The sequence below is a fragment of the Gossypium hirsutum genome, chromosome A03 (genome assembly GCF_007990345.1).
Source record: "Gossypium hirsutum isolate 1008001.06 chromosome A03, Gossypium_hirsutum_v2.1, whole genome shotgun sequence".
NCBI lineage: Eukaryota > Viridiplantae > Streptophyta > Magnoliopsida > Malvales > Malvaceae > Gossypium > Gossypium hirsutum.
Genome location: NC_053426.1, coordinates 112430476 through 112451956, shown reverse-complemented (window position 1 = coordinate 112451956; position 21481 = coordinate 112430476). Strand labels below are relative to the sequence as shown.

Below are 21481 nucleotides of genomic sequence, written 5' to 3'. Positions count from 1 at the left end.
CTCTTGTCAAGCCAAGGCTTCTTTCCTTTCTGACTCGAACTAGAGCTATCTTTGGCCTTTGCTTGGAAGACTCCTTCAGGATGTTCTTCCTGCCTGTTGGCCCTGCTCTGCTCCAATGCATAAAGGGAGTTCACCAATTCAGACAAAGAAATGGTTGTTAAATTCCTTGAGTCCTCAAGTGATGAGATTTTAGACTCAAATCTCTCAGAGAGAGTGGTGATAACTTTTTCAACAACCCTGCTACCACTAAAGTCTTCACCAAGTAACCTTATGCTATTGACAATTGCCATTATCCTGTCTGAATATTGCTTGATGGTTTCAGATTCTTTCATTTTCAGGTTCTCAAAATCTCTTCTCAAGTTAATCACTTGTTGCTGCCTTATTTTATCCGACCCCATGAACTCCTCCCTCAGCCTTTCTCATGCTTCCTTAGGTGTGCTGCAGGCCATAATTTGAGTGAAGATTACATCAGACTCTCCATTCTGCAAGCAACCCAAGGCTTTGTGCTTCTTTGTACTCTCCTCAGCATGCTGCCTCATTTGAGCAATTGTGGGATTAGCCCTCAATGGAGGTGGTTCGATGTCATTCTCAACTACAGTCCACAAGTCTTGTGTTTGAAGGTATGTTTTCATTTTAACTACCCAAATATGGTAGTTCTCACCAGCAAACACTAGAGGTGGAGGTGGTGTGAAACTCATACTACTGAAACAAACTCAAAAGCTTCAAACTCTTGCTTCTCGTGCTTTTATTTTCTCAAATGAACCAATCAACAACAGAAGCCCTCAAAGACTTAGGCTCTGATTACCATTTGTTGGAACAATGGCAACAACTTAAGCAAAATCAAAACAAAACAAAAGCCAAGAAGGAACCAAAAGCAAATTTAAAATTGAAAAAAAAAGAGTTTGAATAAATTATAACCGGATAACATCTCATTCATTTTAACAAATTTGAAAATATATGTAAGTTACATAGCAAATGGTCAGTTACCTAATAATGTAACTGCTCCCACCTATACTCAACTAATACTATATTGAAATTAGATACAAAATCTAGCTAACATATCAGCTATTACATCAATTTCAAATCAAGTTCTAATCCTACTAACTTTTGCACAAGATTACAAGGTAACTAGGCAAAGTTACATAGGAACAAAATGATCAAAATGAAACTAAACTAGTTGCTGCATTCAGTTCTGCTCCATTGCATGTCTGCATGGTGAGCTGCTGAAGTTTCTATCATTGGTTAGATGTTGCATTGCAGGCCAATGCTCAACAGTTATTTTCCAACAGTAGGGAAATGTTGGAACAAAGGCAGCAGCAACAAAGAGATTTGCAAGCAGAAGCAAGAGTAATCGAAGCAGAAAAAACAACAAGCAGAGCAGCAAGCAAGAAACTTGAATGTACAGCAAGAATTGTAACTGAACATTACATTTTTCATTCAAAATTTGAAATAAAAAGAGTTACAATTTGTTCATTTGATAGTTACCTACTAATCTAACTGCCTCCACTAATTTACAACCAATGTAAGTTAAAGTCAAATACAAAATGAGCTACCATATCAGCTTTTACATCAGCTATCTAATCACTAACTTAATCCTACTAACTATTAAAGCTAGTTACAATCAAACTGAACTAAATTACATCAAAACAAAACAGAAATGTCAGTTGCTTCATTTGGTCCAAAAACCATTCGTGCGCATCAAGCAAAATGAGTTGAGCTTGATAGCTGCTGGTCTTGACAGTAGCATGCTTCTGGCTCTATGTTGCATTACAGTCCAGCTTTCAACACTCCTCCTTGGACTGTATGCAACACATTCCAATTGCACTTCTCAAAGATTCAAATCGAGCAGCCCCTAAAGGCTTGGTCATTATGTCAGCCAATTGTGCCCCTGAGCTGCAATGCACAAGGCTGACTTCCTTTGCTTGTTCAGCCTCTCTAACAAAATGCAGTTTGATTTTAAAATGCTTAGTCTTACCATGGAACACAGGGTTCTTGGCTATCGCAACTGCAGACTGATTATCCACCCAAATTTTAGTTGCTTCATCTTGAGTTTCATTAAGGTCATGAAGCAGCTTTCTTAGCCAAATGGCCTGATTAACTGTTCCTGCTGCAGCAATGTACTCTGCTTCAGCTGTGGACTGAGCAACAGTTTGTTGCTTATTTGAACTCCAACAAAACATGCCCGATCCAAGTGTGAAGAAGTATCCAGAGGTACTCTTCATGTCATCGAGGGATCCTGCCCAATCACTATCAGAGTAACCTTCTAATTTCAGTTCCTTCCCACTTTCAAACATTACACCAAAGTTAGCTGTGCCTTTGATGTATCTAAGGACCCTTTTACAGCTTTCAAATGTGCCTCATTGCAACAATGCATGAATCTCGATAACAGGCTAACACCAAACATGATGTCTGGCCTGGTTGCTGTTAGATACAACAGACAACCAACCAGGCTTCGATAATGCCTTTCATTAACCCTTTGCTGATCACCATTGCTGGTTAATTTTTCACCCTGTGCCACTGGTGTACTTACTGCTTTACAATTTTGCATGCAAAATTTGCCAAGAATCTTCAAGGCAAATGTTTGTTGGCTGATGAAGATGCCTCGATCGGACTGGTGAACTTCCATGCCAAGGAAGTAAGTCATGACCCCTAAATCTGTCATCTCAAACACTTGCTGCATTTGAATCTTGAACTCATCAATGAGCTCAACTTTGCTCCCTGTCACTAACAAGTCATCCACATACAAGGAGACAATCAACAAGGTTTCAAATTCTGACCTCTTAACATACAGAGTAGGTTCACTAAGGCTCTTCACAAATCCAAGCTTGGTCAGATAAGCATCAACTCTGTCATACCAGGCCCTTGGTGCCTGTTTCAGGCCATAGAGAGCCTTTCTTAACTTGTACACTTTGTCTTCATGTCCAGCAACTTCAAAACCTTTAGGTTGCTCAATGAAGATCTCCTCCTTGAGAAAACCATTCAGGAATGCAGATTTGACATCCAATTGGTGAACTTTCCACTGCTTTTGAGCTGCTAAAGCAAACGGTAGCTTGATTGTGTCTAGTCTTGCCACTGGAGCAAAAGTCTCCAAGAAGTCCACACCATACTACTGACTGTAACCCTTCACCACAAGCCTGGCCTTGTGTTTGTTCAGTGAGCCATCAGCATTGTACTTGGTCCGGTACACCTATTTAACCCCAATAACCTTCTTATTTTCTGGTCTGCTCACCAACTCCCATGTTTCATTTTTATTGATCATTTCCAACTCAGCTTCCATAGCTTCCATCCAGCTTCTGTCCTTGGTAGCCTCTTCAAAGTCTGAAGGCTCAATCACAGCAACATTGCACCTCTGATAGACATCAGCCAAAGTTCTGGTGCCCCTCACTGGTGTGTCATCTACAGCATCTTCACTTGGTCCATCTTCTGTAGGCTCAGCAACCAAGTCCAACTGATCCATTTCAAACATGTTAGCTTCAGCACTATTCCAATTCCACACCTTTTCTTCATCAAATTTTACATCCCTGCTGACTAAGACTTTCTTTGCTATAGGATCATAAACTCTATAGCCCTTCTTGTTGCTGCTATAGCCAACAAAGATTTCTGGAGTGGCCCTGCTCTCGAGCTTGGTTCTCTTTTCCACTGGAACAAGAGCATAACACACACAACCAAACACTTTCAAGTGTGTTACTACAGGTTTAACTCTATGCCAAGCCTCATAAGGAGTCTTATCCTTGACTGCTCTAGTTGGCAGTCTATTGAGCAGATACACTGAGGTGTTAACTGCCTCAGCCCAAAACTGACTTGGAAGCTTGCCTTGAAACAAGAGGCACCTGGCCATGTTCAGCACAGTCCTATTCTTCCTCTCACAGACTCCATTCTGTTGAGGAGTATAGACTGTTGTGAGCTGATGATGAATCCCATCACTGTCACAAAGCTTTTGAAATCTCTCAGACACATATTCAGAGCCATTATCAGTCCTCAAAGCTCTAATTTTGCAGCCTGACTGATTTTCAGCATAAGCCTTGAATTTACAGAAGGCTTCAAACACTTCTGACTTTTGCCTCAAGAAGTAGACCCAGCACAACCTTGTCAAATCATCTATAAACAGGGCAAAGTACCTGTTCTCACTGATTGAAGGTGTTCTCATAGGACCACAAACATCAGAGTGCACCAATTCGAGCTTATTTTGAGCTCTCCAAGCACTGTCAGCAGAAAAATGCAGTCTAGCCTGCTTACCAAGCTGACAAACCTCACAAACATTCCCACTAACCTCAACTTTTGAAATGCAATCAACCAAATTCAGCCTATGTAGCAGATCAAGCGATCTGAAATTGGCATGGCCTAGTCTCCTATGCCACAAGTCAGTGCTGTCAGCAAGGCTGGTGTATGCCTTTCTTTCTACTTGGCTAACATCCAGCATGAAGCATCTATCGGTCATGGAGACTGAGATTAACTCTAGACCATTCATGTCTTGAACAGTATAGCAACCATCCTTAAAAACCAATGTATAGCCCTTTTCGACTAATTGGCCTACACTAAGCAAATTCTGGTCTAAGTTAAGTACAAAAAGCACATCTGAGATCAGCTTGTTACCTGAACCAGTGCTAACCAGCACACTGCCCTTGCCCTTAGCCTCAATCAGCTTGCCATCTCCAATTCTGATCCTAGAGTGGAAGCTTCTGTCTAAGCCCTTGAACAACTTCTCATCTGCTGCCATATGGTGTGAGCAGCCACTGTCTAGTAGCCAATCATTGCTGGTTTTTGTTGTGCCAACAAAACAGGTTGCTGTAAACACATGCTCCTCCTAAGCTTGCATGTCCTCAGCTGGTCTAGCTTGCTGTAGAGCAGCCTCCCTTGGTTTGCCTTTGCACACCTTCTCTACATGACCAAACTACTTGCACTTTCTGCACTGAATATCTGGCCTAAACCAGCAATATTTTTCTGAATGTGTTGTCTTCTTGCAGTGAACACATGGTGGAAACACCCTTTTTGCTTCATCTCTTCCTGACTTGGCCTTTTTATTGTGCCAAGGCTTCTTGCCTTTTGCACTCATGCTTGAGCCTTCACTGGCTTTAGCCTGGAAAGTAGCTTCAGGATTCTCCTCCTGCCTATTTGCCCTCCTTTGCTCAAGTGCATACAGGGAGTTTATCAGCTCAGACAATGAAATGGCTGATAAGTCCCTCGAGTCCTCAAGTGAAGAGATTTTAGACTCAAATTTCTCAGGGAGAGTTGTAATAACCTTTTCAACAACTCTGCTCTCTGTGAAGTCCACTCCCAGGAGCCTAATGCTGTTGACAATGGCCATTATCCTGTCTGAGTACTGCTTGATGGTCTCAGACTCCTTCATCCTCAAATTTTTAAAATCTCTCCTGAGGTTGATCACTTGCTGTTGCCTTGTCTTGTCAGTCCCCATGAACTCCTCCTTCAGCTTCTCCCAGGCCTGTTTTGGTGAGTCACAGGCCATGATGCGAGTGAATATCACATCAGAGACTCCATTTTGCAAGCAGGTCATAGCCTTATGCTTCTTGGCTCGCTCCTCAGCATGCTGCCTCATCTGTGCAATGGTGGGATTGGCTCTCAATGGAGGTGGTTCAGCATCATTCTCAATCACACTCCAAAGATCGTGTGCCTGAAGATAAGTCTTCATTTTAACTATCCAAATACGATAGTTTTCTCCAGTGAACACTGGTGGAGGTGGTGGAGTGAAACTCATCTTGCTAGACTGAGTTTAAGTGCTTCGATCCTTTTTAGTTTTAAGCTTTGCTGTAGATTTTAAATTGAAATCAACAGAATGCAAGCAAAGGCCCCTCAAAGACTCGGGCTCATGATACCATTTGTTGGAACAAAGGCAGCAGCAACAAAGAGATTTGCAAGCAGAAGCAAGAGTAATCGAAGCAGAAAAAACAACAAGCAGAGCAGCAAGCAAGAAACTTGAATGTACAGCAAGAATTGTAACTGAACATTACATTTTTCATTCAAAATTTGAAATAAAAAGAGTTACAATTTGTTCATTTGATAGTTACCTACTAATCTAACTGCCTCCACTAATTTACAACCAATGTAAGTTAAAGTCAAATACAAAATGAGCTGCCATATCAGCTTTTACATCAGCTATCTAATCACTAACTTAATCCTACTAACTATTAAAGCTAGTTACAATCAAACTGAACTAAATTACATCAAAACAAAACAGCAATGTCAGTTGCTTCATTTGGTCCAAAAACCATTCGTGCGCATCAAGCAAAATGAGTTGAGCTTGATAGCTGCTGGTCTCGACAGTAGCATGCTTCTGGCTCCATGTTGCATTGCAGTCCAGCTTTCAACAGGAAATGACATGATATTATTGCAGAGAAAAGAACTAAATCTAACTTGATTGGTTCTTGGTACCTTTTTATGGATGCATCACTTCAATTCCTAACCAATATTTATAAAGTATCTTCTATCAGCTCCTTCTTGTCTGCAACTAATTTCCTTTCCATATTTGTAAAGTAAGGAAGGAGCTGATTGTGGTGCTCAAAAAATGATTTTATCACAGAAAATGATAGGACCTAGGAGTAGTCTGTTCTATTATATGGTATGTTGCCACGTTGTTGATTGTCCCTTCTGAATCTGAACTCAAGATTTATGCTCTGGAACAAAATGGCCTTACTGGATAATGAAACTTGTTCCATAGAAGACAAAAGTGAGTGTCTGGTCCCTAATGGTGCCAAGATCAACTGTTACTCGTAAAGTTAACATTAGTTTTTATCCAAAAGTTGGAACTTTCTGAGAAAGATGTAATTGAAAACCAATTTTTCCATAGAAAAGAAAGTTGGTAGTTGCAGTAAATGTCACTTGCTTCATCATGTCCATACAAGCTCACTCGCAAAGCAGGTTAACACTTAAAAACTGAGGGCCGTACTTTGGAATATACGATGCCAATCATACTACAAATTCATTACTTATATACATATATATATACTTTTCAACTGTACCGGCATCAACTGTTATTTGCAAAGGAAACATCAATTTTTATCAGCATATACATAATTCACAAGGTTTTGTTTCACCCTATCTATTTTCTTGCCCAGTTGCAGTACATGCCACTTGCTTCATCTTGTCCATACAAGCTCACTCCCAGAGCAGGCCACTGCCATTCAAAGAACAAAAAGAGGTCAAGTTGAAAGGCAATCATTATAGGAAAGAGAAAAGAAATAAAGAAAGAATCGTGATCTTGTTGCATGAATTACCGGATCTAAAGGGAACAAACCCCATAACTGAGAGACACTGACATAAAGGAACATGCAACTAAAACAACAGAGATATATGGATACGAAAATCGGTGGACGGATATTCTAAATTTAGTAGCTTTAGGGGGGGGTTCCCTTTGAGGCCCCTAGTTTTGATATTATTACAACTTACTACCCCTGAGACAAAGTACATGATATTTTCATGCATGCAAACTGATAAATGATGTTTGTAAGCTGTCTCCTCTATATATACACACCCAAAGGCCAAGACCACAAAGGTAAAAAAAGACAAAGGTAAAAAAAGAACTATCTTTGATTACAATACTCTTCAAAAAATTCCTTATCAGTCGATCAAATAGAATGGGGATTCGGTTGCCAGAGATGATGCTTCATGCAAAGCAAACTATGCGAAGATGGTCACTTTCTAAGCACCAATGCTCTTACCAAACACCGAGTGCTGTAAGCGTCCAGAAAGGCCATTTCGCTGTTTATGTGGGAGACGAAGAGAAGAAGAAGAGATTCGTGGTCCCAATATCATACTTGAAGCATCCTTTGTTCCAGGTCTTGTTGAATTAGGCTGAACAAGAGTTTGGGTTTGATCATCCATTAGGTGGTCTCATGGTTCCTTGTGCTGAAGATGAATTCATCAACCTTACTTCTCGTATGAACCATGCTTGATTCAAGGAGTAACCTACGTGGGGCTTTCATTTGTTTTATTTTTTCAGTTTGATCTTCCACTGTAACTATATGGTACTGAGAATTCTACTCGGAAAATATACACATATTTTCTTTACTGTGAAACCAGAGAAAATAAAATGTTAATATTCATGTCAGCAAAGGATTTACAACCACAAATTTACCCAAAATAGTATTTCCTTGCGTTTGTTTTGTTGCCTGATTTGCATTTGTAGCCAGTGAAAATGAGAAATTCAACTAGTCCCTTAGCCTTATAAATAAGAAGCACAAATCCCTCATGGAAAGAAAACACGAAAGGAACTCAAGCAAATACTTATAAATAAAATGCAGCTAGCTACGTTGTAACATACTTACCTGGACGGGGTCGATGGGTGATCAGCAAGACCCATGTCCTAGGCAAGCGACTTCCATTGCACTTGGGAAGGGCACTTGCTTAAGGTCTCCTCAAAGTAGGAGAACCTACGTCATAATTTGTGGCAGTGGGGTCCTGCGTTCGCGCGGCCCCTTTCCAATGACAGTGAATGGTTTTCTTTATATTGACGACAATATTATTCTTTAATGTTAAAACCAGTTCTTGAAAATACATAAGTTACAGAAATGAAGAATTTGTATCATTCTTGAATTTAATATTCCGTTTGGATTATATAGGTTGCTGCATCATTGTTATGGCACATAACTTTAGCTACCATCTACGAAAACTTTAACAATCTTGTAAGGCTGATGAAATATCCTTTGCTGCACGGAATTGTGAGACTGCCTGTCGGATAGTTGAATCCGAATTCTTCTTCAGCCAGATTTAATAGGCCTTCAAATAGAGGATGGTTCAAGTAAGATATAGGAATCATGAATCTGCTCTTGTTGGTTTCCCCTACATATACTGCAATGTGGCCTTCTGGAACATTTTTCATCCCCAGCAAATCCCGAATCCTCGATGAAACGCTTCGGTGGCACATTCTCTTGGCCTGAGCTAACCCAACTCTACACATCTTAGGGTAGGAGTGATAGAAAAGCTTAACTAAGACTGAAACTAAACTTGAGTTAAATGGCATCTCTAGTACCCAAACCTATATATATCCTTAAAATTGGATAGGATAGTTAAGTATCACATGGTTCTGTTTTGTCTATTACCAAGCAATCTGTCCTACCTTTCCAAAGAAACTTAAGGAAATGCAATGTATAACTTGTGAAACCATGCCTGAAATATGAATTATTTGACCCCTTTGTTTTGAATTACAAAGCATTTTTGACATCAAAGACATACACTGTCTTGAGTTAATGTTGATGAATTGTTTTCACCAAGTACCAAAGCATTGAACTTAGACTTAAAGTTCGCAGGGTTGTTCCCCCTACGTACTAAACTAGCTTGGTTGTTGCAAACTTGCAATGTTTCTCGGTCCCATCCAATTGTCTATTGCTCACAGCCTTTCAACATTTGCTTAACTTTTGCAATAGTTCTTCAACGTCCAGTCACTTTCGTTTCATTAGGAGCCGAGATTATGGATGATTAGTTTAGCTAGTTGAGCTAAAATAAACCTATACGTTTCAAACTTCTGCAATTATATCAGTTACATTTAGGACTATCATTGAGTTTCTTGATTTTGAGACAAAGCTTTGAATAGAATATATTGACTATTCAGGTTAGACTATTGTGTTTACATTTGCATATAGATTTTGAATGCTGAATGGGATTGAAGTGTCTTCAAGTTTTATGCATGGCGGTGAAGTGTAAGCTTAAAGGACTTTGTCTATTATACTATGACCGTTGGGACATCTCTGATAAGTCAAGTCCCAACTATTAGATATTATCCAACAGTAGTAGGGACATGACATCAGAGAGGTCTCATTGCAAAAAAAGCACTGAATCTACTCATTTTAGATGATCAAATTTATGAAGCAAATTGTCGCAGAAAATGATAGGGAATAGGAGTAGTCTTTTTCTTGCAATGTATCAAAAAGTCGCCTGCTTGATAATTAAACATGTTCCGTAGAAGACAAAAGTACCATTGCCATCATCGAACTTCTAACTGTTTGGTCCCTAACGGTGTCAACATGTAACTGTTACTCGTAAAGGAAATACAAGTTTTATCCAAAAGTCGAAACTTTCAGAGGAAGATCTCCATAGAAAAACAAAGTCAGCTAGTGAAATGCCTGCAGGTTAAACTTTTACCTCTCCACCATTAGTTTTAAAATATGCACAGTTAAAACACGATTTAAACATATAAAGTTGTAAATTCTGATTGGTGCTGTGTGGAGCTGGGAAAAGGCTGATAATTTTTGCATTTACTAGGACAAAAGTACTTCATGTTGATAGTTTTCATGCATGCAAATTGATACAATAACCAAAGACCATAACCAAAAAGGTAAAAACACCTTCCTTACTATTGGAAGAACGATCTTTGCTTACAAAACATGGGGTTTTCATTCGTTACTTTTTTCAGTCTGATCTTCCACTGTAAGTGTATAGTACTGAGAACTGTAAATGAGTTTGAAGGGTCCAAAATTTTGGTTCCTGTTTGGGTTCCGTTTGAAAGCAACAATTCTGAGAGTTCCATCTTCGAATGAATGCCTTGAAAATTTTGAAGGAAAAATTGAAACCCTCTCTGTTTCAGCTCTCTGAGATTCATTTCAATGCGATTGAAGCTGTTTTCTGTTATGGAATATTAATGAATTGTACACAAAAATCTTGCACACTGACACCATATAAAAATATTTTCATGAATGTGATAACAGAGAAAATAACATGTTAATTTTCATGTCAGAAAAGGATTAACAATCACAATTTTACCCAAAATAGTATTCCCTTGGCGTTTGTTTTGTTGCCTGATTTGCAACCCGTTTGTAGACTGTAGTAATTCGCAACCAGTTTGTTTTATTGCGTTATAAATAAGAAGCACTAATCCCACATCCAAACGACGCCAGAGGGGAACACAAGCAAGGCCATATAAATATGAAGCAGCTAGCTACGCTGCAAAATACTTACCTGGACGGGGTCGATTGGTGATCAACAAGGCTCATGTCCTAGGTAAGCGACTTCCATTGCACTTGGGAAGGGCGCTTGCCTAAGGTCTCCTCTAAGTAGGAGAGCCTACGTCATAATTTGTGGCAGTGGGGGCCTGCGTTCGCGCGGCCCCTGTTCAATTTCAGTTAGTTTTTTTTCAGTTGATAACTCTCAATAAGATTATCAGATGCCGTAGCTTATAAAATTATGATCTTCAGTTAATAAGAAAAAATCAAAAATGGAAAAAATTAACTTGTTATCAAGTGTTTCATTACTTAAAAAAGATACAATGTTTACAAGGGAGATTAATTAAGTTAAAAAAAATAATAATAAAATAATTACAATTTGACTTAATCTTTTCATACAACTTGTTTCCATTTTAGTCTAACCAGCAACTAAAAATGTCTTATTAGGGGAATTAGGGGAATTATCACTGTTTCAGTGCAAGTTGACATCTTGTAGAGTAAGGGTTCGCATATATAGGCTCGCATTTTTAGATACTTCACAATTTTGATGAGTTCGCAGATTTGGAAAGCTTGCAATCTTGAGTGAGATCGTAGTTTTGATGAGCTCGCAGACTTGTGATCAGAGTTCGGCAATGCATGGATGGTCACTTCGCAACAATTTGAACAATTTGTAAGTCATTCTTGAATAGATTGTATTGTAAGGCTGCTTTTGTTCCGCCGACAGATTCCAAATTCTCGATGGAAGGCTTTTGTGGAGCTTTTGCTTGGACTTGGTTAACCCAACTGGACTTAAAAAATGTCAATCTTTTGGAACCTTATAAAATGGATAGGATAGAGAGCTGGATGCCATTGAAGAATGTTAAGGGAAACACATAAATATGAGAGAGAATTAGTAAATGTTTCACATGGTTCTGTTTTGTCCAGTAACAAAGCATACTGTCCTACCTTTCCAAAGAACCTTAAAACAAAACAATGCATAACTTGTGAAACCATGTCTGAAATTCGAATTATTAGGCACCCTTGTTTCGAAACAACAAAGAATTAACATTTATTAGGCCAAACAGTTTCAACATCAAAGACATCTCAGGCATTTTGGTTATTTACTCTAGGCATTGAACATAGACTTAAAGGTATGCTCAGTTGTTTGATTGTTTCCACTACGTACGAAACTAGCTCGGTTGTTACAAACTCGCAACGTCTCTCGGTCCCATCTGAACTAAAAACATTATCGTCATGTCGTTCATCGTGTGCTAGACATATATATATATGCATGCGAAACTCGAACTGTTACTCGTAAAAGAAACACCATTGTTATCTAAAACTCGGAAAATCGAAAAACCATGTTGTTGATTTAAGCTGTTAACTGCTAAGGAACATATATAATTTACATGGAACATAAATATATATATATATGTATGTATGTTCCACAGGTTGTTGTTGCAGTGTTTTGTGATGTACTGCTGCTACATCTATCATCAACTGTTCAAGATTGTAGTAATTCTAACGAAATGTTCTTCACTACAAGGAATTGTAAGACCTCCCATCGGATGGTTGAACCCGAATTCTTCCTCGGCTCGATCTAACAAATCTTGAAACAGAGGATGGTTCAAGTAAGATATTGGAATCACAAACCTCTTCTTGTTGTCTTCTCCGACGTAAACCGCAACATGGCCTTTCGGAACATTTGAGGTCGCCAACGTGTTCCTGGTTCTCGCCGATAGGGTTCGTCGTAGCTTTTGCTTCGCATGAACCAATCCAATGCCCATATTTGAGTAACAGTTTTCTAAGGTTTAGTGTTTTGATATGGCACAGCCTAATCACACGCATATATATAACATATACATGTATTTAGGAACCATATGCCATTGAAGAATGTTTAAAGAACATATCAGCTGAAGTTGAATTGGTTAATATCTCACATGGTTTTGCTTTCTCTTTTGCAAGACAACCTCTGCTATTACATGGTCCTACCTAGAAGACTCAAAAAAAAATATATTTTTTGGCATGTCAAATTTAGCCCTGAAAGTTTATATTTTTTTGTCAATTTGATTATTATTATTTTTTTGAGTTAAATTTGACTATTATTCTTCTAAAAAGAGTCAAATTATTTTTTTAAGGAAAATTTTGACTAAAACATTAATTTTTTTACGATGTTGGTGTAGTAATCCAAGTGTACTTCATACTGACATCACACTATTTATGTCATATAAAAAATGATTTAAAAACTATACAGATATTCAAAAAATAAAAAAAACTTAAAAAAATATAAAAAGTGCATAAAAATTAAAAAAGAGAGAGAGTATGAAGTACATATAAATTGTCATATGGACTATCGCGTCTAAAAGTTTAACGTTTTAACTAATATTTCTATTAAAAAATAACAATTCAACAATTTTTGAAAAGGTTAATGGTCAAATTTAATTCTTTTTAAAAGATTGAATGCCAAATTTAATTTAAAAAAAGAATAAAGACTAAACGGATAATATATAAATGTTGAAGGCTAAGTTTGATATTATATCTTTTTTTAAAAAAAAGAAAATTGTACTCCAAGATGACTTCATAATGCTTAGTGATTTATAAACACCAAATAATACTCATCTTAAAAATCTTAAAAACACATCATTTATCTTATCTTTATACCAACTATCCAACATCATGTTATTACAATGTCCAAAGTTCTCTTCCATTTTGTCCCCATAGCTTGTCTCAAGAAACCATTAAATTAAAGACAAGATAATCCATAACTAAAAAACTTGGTCAACTTTGAACTAAAGATCATTTCAATGGTAGATGTATGCATTGACATTTTAGATACTGATTTGAATTTATTGCAGAAACGCAACTTGAATTGAATGCAGAAAATTTCCCCATATTTTCATTGATGAAAACGTGTTGGTTTCCACCGATGAAACTGAGATTTGAAAGTTTATCAATTATATATATATAGTTTTTGGGTTTGTGGTTTTGCATAGTTGGGTGGATGCTCGTTTTCTTCTTTATTAGTTGACTGTTCCAAAAGCACGAGGGACTGTCTAACAATTTCGAGGAGATTCATGGCCGATTGCATTTGGCTGTAGTTATTATCCAGCTAGTGTGAATATGGATGGACCAGTCGAACAGCATGTTAGTAGTGTTAGAAATCCCACATTATTAAAAAACAAAATTTGTAAAGAGTTTAAATATTACATTCTTTGGAGTTCACTTGTTTGGCGTTGAATGGGTTTATGGTTGGGAAGATCAAGACCTCTAACTTTGAGGTTGAAGGGTCGGAGAGCGGTGGAAGGGGAGGGAGACGAGATTGATGAATTTTGAGGTAAATACTCTTTCTAAAATTATAAAATAATTTTTAAAATTTAAAATATTTATAAAAATTCTAAAATTTATATTTTTAAAAAATTTCAAAGAATATATAAAGAAAGTTAAAATTTAATTTTTTTTAAATAATAATTTTGAAAATCTAAATAAAGTAATTAATTATTCAAGTTTATCATATTAAAGTATTTTATTTTTTATATTTTTCTTTGAATTTTTTTAGATACATATGGTTTCAATTTATCTGTTCAAACATGTAATTAATTATACTGTAATAAGATTTTAATTTAACATGTTTAATTTTTTACATTAACTTGAACAATTTCACTCAATCCGACTCGACTCGACTCGACTCAAATTGAAATTTTTTCAAATCGAGTTAGGATGATAAAATAGGACTTTTCAACTCAATTAATTTGAAATTTTTTCACTCGATTCAACGCTCACCTCTAATGACTGATTCGTATTTTTCAAAAGTTTAGTGATTGAGATGAAAGTTTAGTGATTGTTGGTGTACTTTACATTTTTTTTAACGAGAAAGTGTTATAAGAAAATACAAAATGTGGTAAAAAGTTCGAACCTATTTATTATTAGTAAATTATTCGAATATTATTATCTAAATTTAAGTTTGAATTAAATAATATTATCCGTTTGATTTTTAAATTTGCAAAAAAAAAAACCGGATCAAATTCGCTAAAATTCTTTTCTTACAATATATAAACTCAAAACTATAAGCATTTTATAACAAATGGATTTAAATATCTGAATTTGTTATCTAAATAAGCAAAGCGGATTCGGATAATGAATATTTGAGATATCTATCTAAATTCATAATAAATAGTAATTTTAAAATTTGATCCAAATATTATTCAAATCTACTAATTTTTTAAATATATATAAAACTAAAATTATAAAAATTCTGTAACCAGTCAATTCAGATATCCAAATCGAAATCTATATAAGTTATCTAAATAAATAATTTTGATTCAAATAATGAATATCCGATATATCAATCAAAACTCCCAAAAATAATACTTTTAAAATTCAAATTCTTAAAAAACGAATTGAATATCTACAAATATCTAAATTTGCAAGACATTATCAATCCAAAATTAGAGGGAATTGGCACATGATTTGTACAAAGAGACCTGAATTGCCCTACCAATTACCACTCTCATACATTGAATAAACACCAAGTCTTGTAATCCAAATTACAAGCTATCTTTTTATACATTGAAGCTTGTTTTCTGGGAAAACAAAAAACAAAAAATGCAGTCATTGTACCTTGAATTCTCCGATTCCGGCCCATATTTAGGGGCCACCGGTACTGTTTTCTTGTAAGAGAAAAAAAACAGCTGTTTCACTCTCAAGTTCAATCATTCAAAGATTGAATCAACTAAAGGAAATGAAAATCTTTTCCATTTCCGATCATATGGGAAACTTTTAGAAGAATGGTCCAAATTATTTTACATATTTGAAGTTGAGTCCCTCTACTCTTTTATTTAATAATCAAAGTCCTAATTAAGGTAAAAGTTTTGGGTTCTAGAGTATCAAAGTTCGAGTTTCATTATGCGTAATTATGACGTTTAGGTTTTCAGCCTTATTATGTGTGAATGTCTAAATCTGTCATGGATTGAGCTTGGACAAGGTTTTTAATATACTGACTTAGCCTGAATTTAATTTAAATAATAAAAAATATTTTTAAAACTTAAATTTAACAATAAAATATATTAATATTAATATAAAAATATGTTTTAATATTTTCATTAAATTTTGAACAATGAAATGTGCTTTTGGGTGGGTCAAATCGAAAATGGGCTTTGGCTTGATTTCTTGTTTGGAATCAGGTTATGGCCCGATCCATGGATAGATCTCTGTGTATGTCATGTGTGGCTTTTGTAGGTCCCCTGTCTGTCATGTGCTTTATATTGATTTGATTCTACCTTATAGTTGGTTGTGCATTTATAAATATATCGTATTTATATTAATGAAACTTCTAAAAAAAATTAAAGTCTAATTAATAACATTGTCAAAAAATTTCTCAATTAAATTGGAGTATGTTGCATTTTTAAAAAAAAATAAAAAAAAATTACTCATGTATCCAGCATTACACATGGAAGGCGAAGCAAGCAAATAATAATATTAAATCCGGGGTTATAACGTTATTCACCATTGTTTTAGAGAAACAAAATGAAAATCCATACTATCTTTTTCCTTACATGGCTTCCATGTGACTTTAAATTGGACACACGAAATGCTACATAATTAGAGGCGACGACTGAGGCACTTTAAAAATTAAAAATTTTCAATTCAATCCTTTTAGAATAATAAAATTACAAGTTAATTTATAGTAAAATTACACTTTGACCTTCAAAAAATGAAAAAAAAATTGTTTAGTTCCTTAAAAAATGATAGAATTTTAAATTAATACATGATAAAATTACAATTTGATCCCTCAAAAATTTTATAATTTAGTTCCGGCCCCACTAAAATTTTTTTTGACTTCACCCCTATACATAATCCAATTTAACGGATGTCATTTGAAGGTACTATCCATTGAACTTTAATTATTAACTCAAAAGAATTAAGCGATTAAATCTTTGAAATTATAAATAAATGGACTAAATTTCAAATATGCAAAATATATAGAGATCGAAACCAAAATTAAACCTAGAAGAATTTAGAATTCATTTGATCATATTAAGTTTATCATTAGGTTATTAGCTGTCTGTTTTGAAACTAAGAAGAATGACAATAATTACATGTTCTATCCTATTTGCCATAAATGGCTTATCAATTTAAACAATGAGAAATCAATCCCGTTACAAATTTGCAACATACAGTCTTGCACAAGGAAGTGAATAAAATAAAGTAGTCATTGTCAAAAACACCATTGCCAGTTAGGTAGATTGGTCTATTTTTCTTATCTGTAAAAGTATTGTACATGTCTTTGCATTATAGCACTAGTAGGTTTTGGTTTTTATAAGTCATGTACTTTTGAAAAAAGAGTAAAATTGTTATTTTTATAAGGGTAAATTATTTAGTTGGCCACTCAACTTTTTAGACGCTTTCATTTTGATCACTCAAATAAAAAAACTTGCACTGCCGTTACATTAATTTATTGTATTGGGTGGTGCAAGAGATGATGCAGTTGCAAGAAGCGGGGAGCAAAGGAAGAAGAAGAAGAAGAAAAATAATTGTGAAAGCAAGGGGGTGGCTTGGAGGGAAAAAATGGGTTGAGGAAGAAGATGATCAACAATAACAAGGGTTAAAAAAACTCCAAAATTGATGACTTGACATGCACAATCATTTTTCGTTAAGGATTTAATGGTTCAGTGATCAAAACGATAAATTATTGTAACGATGTGACCAAATCACAAGTTTTTTTTTATTTATTTAAGTGACCAAAATGAAAGTACTTAAAAAATTAGATGACTAACTAAGTAGTTTACTCATTTTATAATGATTGATAAAAAAAATTGTTGACGTGACATTAATGTAAAATATGACCTAACATGTTCACTTGACTTTTTGTAGTTTAAAAAGTTTGAATAGTTGTGTTTAATCCAAACTCGAAAAAACTATCATGAAAGCTTTTATATTAGGAAGTATATTGCATTTTGCTCTTTTACTTAAAAATGGGTAGATTAGTCTCTGTGAGTTAGATTAAAGAGCAAAATGGTTAAATATTTCATTCATTTCTATTTTTAAAAATTGATATAGTTGACGAAATAACTAGACAGTTATACGTGGCATGCCACATATACCTCACACTAACGTGCAGTAGCCCATTTTTAACACTAGAAATGGATAAAGTTTTTAACAGAAGAACAATTTACTTTTTGATCTAATATACATGAAATAATTTATCCATTTTTTAATAGAGGGGACAAAATGAAACTTAACTCCTAATACAAGGGGAAAATGCAACGGTTAAAGTTTTAGAAAATTTTTACGATTTGGGTTTCAAAGAAAATACACTAGTCTCTATTAATTTTTTTTATATAACTTTTTAAACTATTTGTAATCTTTTAATTCTTAAAGTGGAAGATATTACACGCTTAAGCACGTTTGAGTCTATATCCTTTAAAAAATTATAATATTATTGATACTAATCAAATTAAGAACCGATAGCGAATGTTTTCATTTTAAGGCCTATCATACATTCAAAGTTTGATGCATGTTGTTTTTCAACCCAAAAAGAGAAAGCTAAATAATGTTCACCACCGACTAAGTTAAATTGTACTACCAAGAATTGTATCATCATATTCACATGGGGTGACGCACATTTTATCCAAATTTACATTATCAATGATCACTTATATGTTATGTTATTAGATTTCAAGATAAGTATTGAAAAATGCACCTAATTACATATATATATATATTAAATTTTGAATAGGGATATTTATATAATTTTGAATAGGAGGCAGGTAGAGGCTTTGGCTCGCTTGGTTAAATAGGAAAATTTTTCTTAAGTTCTCAAATTTAAACCCTTTAATTTTGAATTGAATGGGAAACTTTTATTTTTGACTCCCTAAAAAAAGTTAATAATGCAATTTAATCTTCTTCTTCTTTTTTTTTTAACTTTAGTCACTCTAAAATTTATAATTTTATTTCAACTCCTAAGAAAATTTCTGTCTCCATCCTTGTTGATATTTATGTCATACTGAATTGAAGGCATGAAAGCTAAATAGAGTTTCTTTTGCCATCAACAAAATTATTCGAAGCGAGGAATCTTGATGTTTAATTTTGAGAGGGCCAATTACGATACTAAATTGTCTAAAAAAAATTCAATTTCATGGAGCATGTTTTTGCTATATAACCTTTTTGAAGAAATAATTGATTTTTGCAAGTTGATATGAAAGTTGATATACGGGTAATTATAATTGAGGTAACTAACAAGTGAATAGCACCACCACCAAAAGTTTGATTGTGCAGTTCAATTTTTACCTACGTTTATGGGACCTTACTTAGAGAGCTAATCCACTATATTCAATCATTCACAAGTTCTTATTTAAGTCATACTATTCACCATGTAGCAACCTCATACTCGTACTAAGATTAAGATCACTCTCCACTAAGATTTCTCCTTGAAAACTTAGTTGTTAAACCAAGTAACTCACTTGTGTTTTACTTACAAAAATGCACTAACAGATGGTTACTAATGGAATAATATAAAATGCTAACTTTATCGTACATACAAACTAAACAAACCTAAGACATATAAGAGTTAGCCATTATAACACCCTTTACCTAACCCGATCCTCGGGTCCGAGTTACAAGATGCCATATTCATTGCCAGAGCAGCTATAGTCAATTGTACAGTAAAAATTCATTCAAACATTCAACTAAGTGTTAATCACATTTACATTAAGTTAAGCAATCAAATCGGAGCCTCAATCAAGCTTACGAAAACTCTTTTGTTGACTCGAGCTTGAAATAGAACCAAATTATAAAGTTTTGAAAATTCAAAGTGGACGTTGTGACATCACCTCCTCCACGTCGTGACGTTCCCAAACAGTTTGTCATGTCGTGACCTCAGGCCACACAACGTTGTGACGTGACTTACTGTCGGCCGATGTTGCGACGAGGGAAGTTGCTCGTCGAGATGTGGATTCTATTTTTGGTAAATTTTGGGCAATTTGCTACCTATTTCAAAGCTTCCACACAAACTTAACATTTTGTGTTCATTTAGCTAACTTACTTGCATCAAAGCATTCTATTCACATACCAAAACAAGTACAAATGTCCACATTCAACCTCATATCAATTTATAGCTCCTAATCAACCATTAGAATCATCATTCCATTACTATTGGATACATGTATAGTAAATATCCAATTGTCAAACATTTACCTATGTTCTTGAAACATACCTATTTGCATCCAATATACTATTTCAATGGTCACAAACATATCTCACACATGTTTACCAAAACATACATATTTTTTTAGGTATTAACTTTTCCAAAATCATGCGATAGATAAGTTTCAAAACTATACCAACATTCAAGCTTAACTAATACATAACACCTATGTACATGCCACAAAAGTGAACTTTAAAACGATTGAAAAACTACCGAATCAATAACGAGATAGTGTGAGCTTCTCGACAATCCGATAGACATGTTCCGTAAGTTGGCAATCTACAAGGAAAAAGAGAGACAACGGAGTAAGCATATTGAATTCTTAGTAAGTCCATATGAAATTTACTTAACTTACCTTAACATTACAACAAATTAAACATTTAAATACATTGACATTCTATATGGCATCCCTTGGTATCCTTATAGTACCATATGCATATAAAAAAATACAACCAATAGGTTAGTTCACTTACATATCAAGAACTTATAACACAAAACATATATATATACACAACAATTCCATTTAAAATCATGTACCATTCAATTCATATTCAATTTGAAAGCATATGTAACTCAATTCATGTTCAAATAATTTCAAAAATTACATTTCCATTAGGTTACCATTTTCGCACGAGAGAACCTTAGTAAATCAACTCGGATACATAAGACTATATTGCTCACACAAGCTGACATTTATGAATTTGCTCACATAAGTTGACATCATATCGAGTTTACCAGTCCAGGCAAAACCAATGATACATATAAACCGAGAAACTACAACAAATGTTGGATCTCATATAACCATGTAAATCCCCGATCATTTCCATTTTTGCCCTTAATGGCATGCCATACTTATCCTAATCCTTTACTAACTTCACACATACATTATTACTGTAATCATATCATTTCAATCCTTGTAACAACATATACATGTCATACGAATCTTATAAACATTCCATTTCCATTTTGGTACTTTGTACCTATCCATAAATACCATATTTTTTATACTTTGCAATTTAGTCCAATTGATGCCAAAATCACCAAATTCACATTTATATAAACTAATAAGCAAAATAATTACAATTCAATTATAACATGAAACAAAACAATAAGTTCCATATGAACTTACCTGGTCAAAACAACAAACAACCGAATCTTCAAGGACTAATAAACAATTTTGCCTTTTCCTCGATTATCTCCGATTTGGTTCAATTCCCGATCTATAAAATTATTCAATTCAATTTATCAATAAAAAACACTTTTGTATCATACCATAATATGCATGAACCAGTTTAATTTAGTTTTTTATTGCCCCTAAAGTTTTTCATTTTATTCAATTTAGTCCCTAAAACAAAATTTGCCATAACTTTCAATTTTGAGCTTCGATTTTGAAACTAATCTCAATGAAATC

The 21481-nt window shown here is 34.7% G+C and overlaps 1 protein-coding gene and 2 non-coding genes across 3 annotated transcripts; 2 read left to right on the top strand and 1 right to left on the bottom strand.

Annotated features, from left to right (window-relative positions):
• Window positions 1-8271: 8271 nt before the first annotated feature.
• Window positions 8272-8433, top strand: LOC121226208 (U1 spliceosomal RNA). The gene has a single exon (XR_005924073.1). It is a non-coding gene; the product is annotated as a U1 spliceosomal RNA (small nuclear RNA).
• A 2464-nt stretch (window positions 8434-10897) lies between these two features.
• LOC121225702 (U1 spliceosomal RNA) lies at window positions 10898-11059 on the top strand. Its single transcript, XR_005923567.1, has one exon. It is a non-coding gene; the product is annotated as a U1 spliceosomal RNA (small nuclear RNA).
• Window positions 11060-12198: 1139 nt separating this feature from the next.
• Window positions 12199-12707, bottom strand: LOC107927910 (indole-3-acetic acid-induced protein ARG7). The gene has a single exon (XM_016859033.2). It carries the CDS (start codon window positions 12653-12655, stop codon window positions 12365-12367), a length of 291 nt encoding a protein of 96 aa, XP_016714522.1. The 5' UTR covers window positions 12656-12707; the 3' UTR covers window positions 12199-12364.
• Between the last annotated feature and the right edge of the window lie 8774 nt (window positions 12708-21481).

Bases quoted from the DNA above. Each gene is read 5' to 3' on its own strand.
- LOC107927910 (XM_016859033.2), bottom strand. From the start codon at position 12,655: ATGGGCATTGGATTGGTTCATGCGAAGCAAAAGCTACGACGAACCCTA.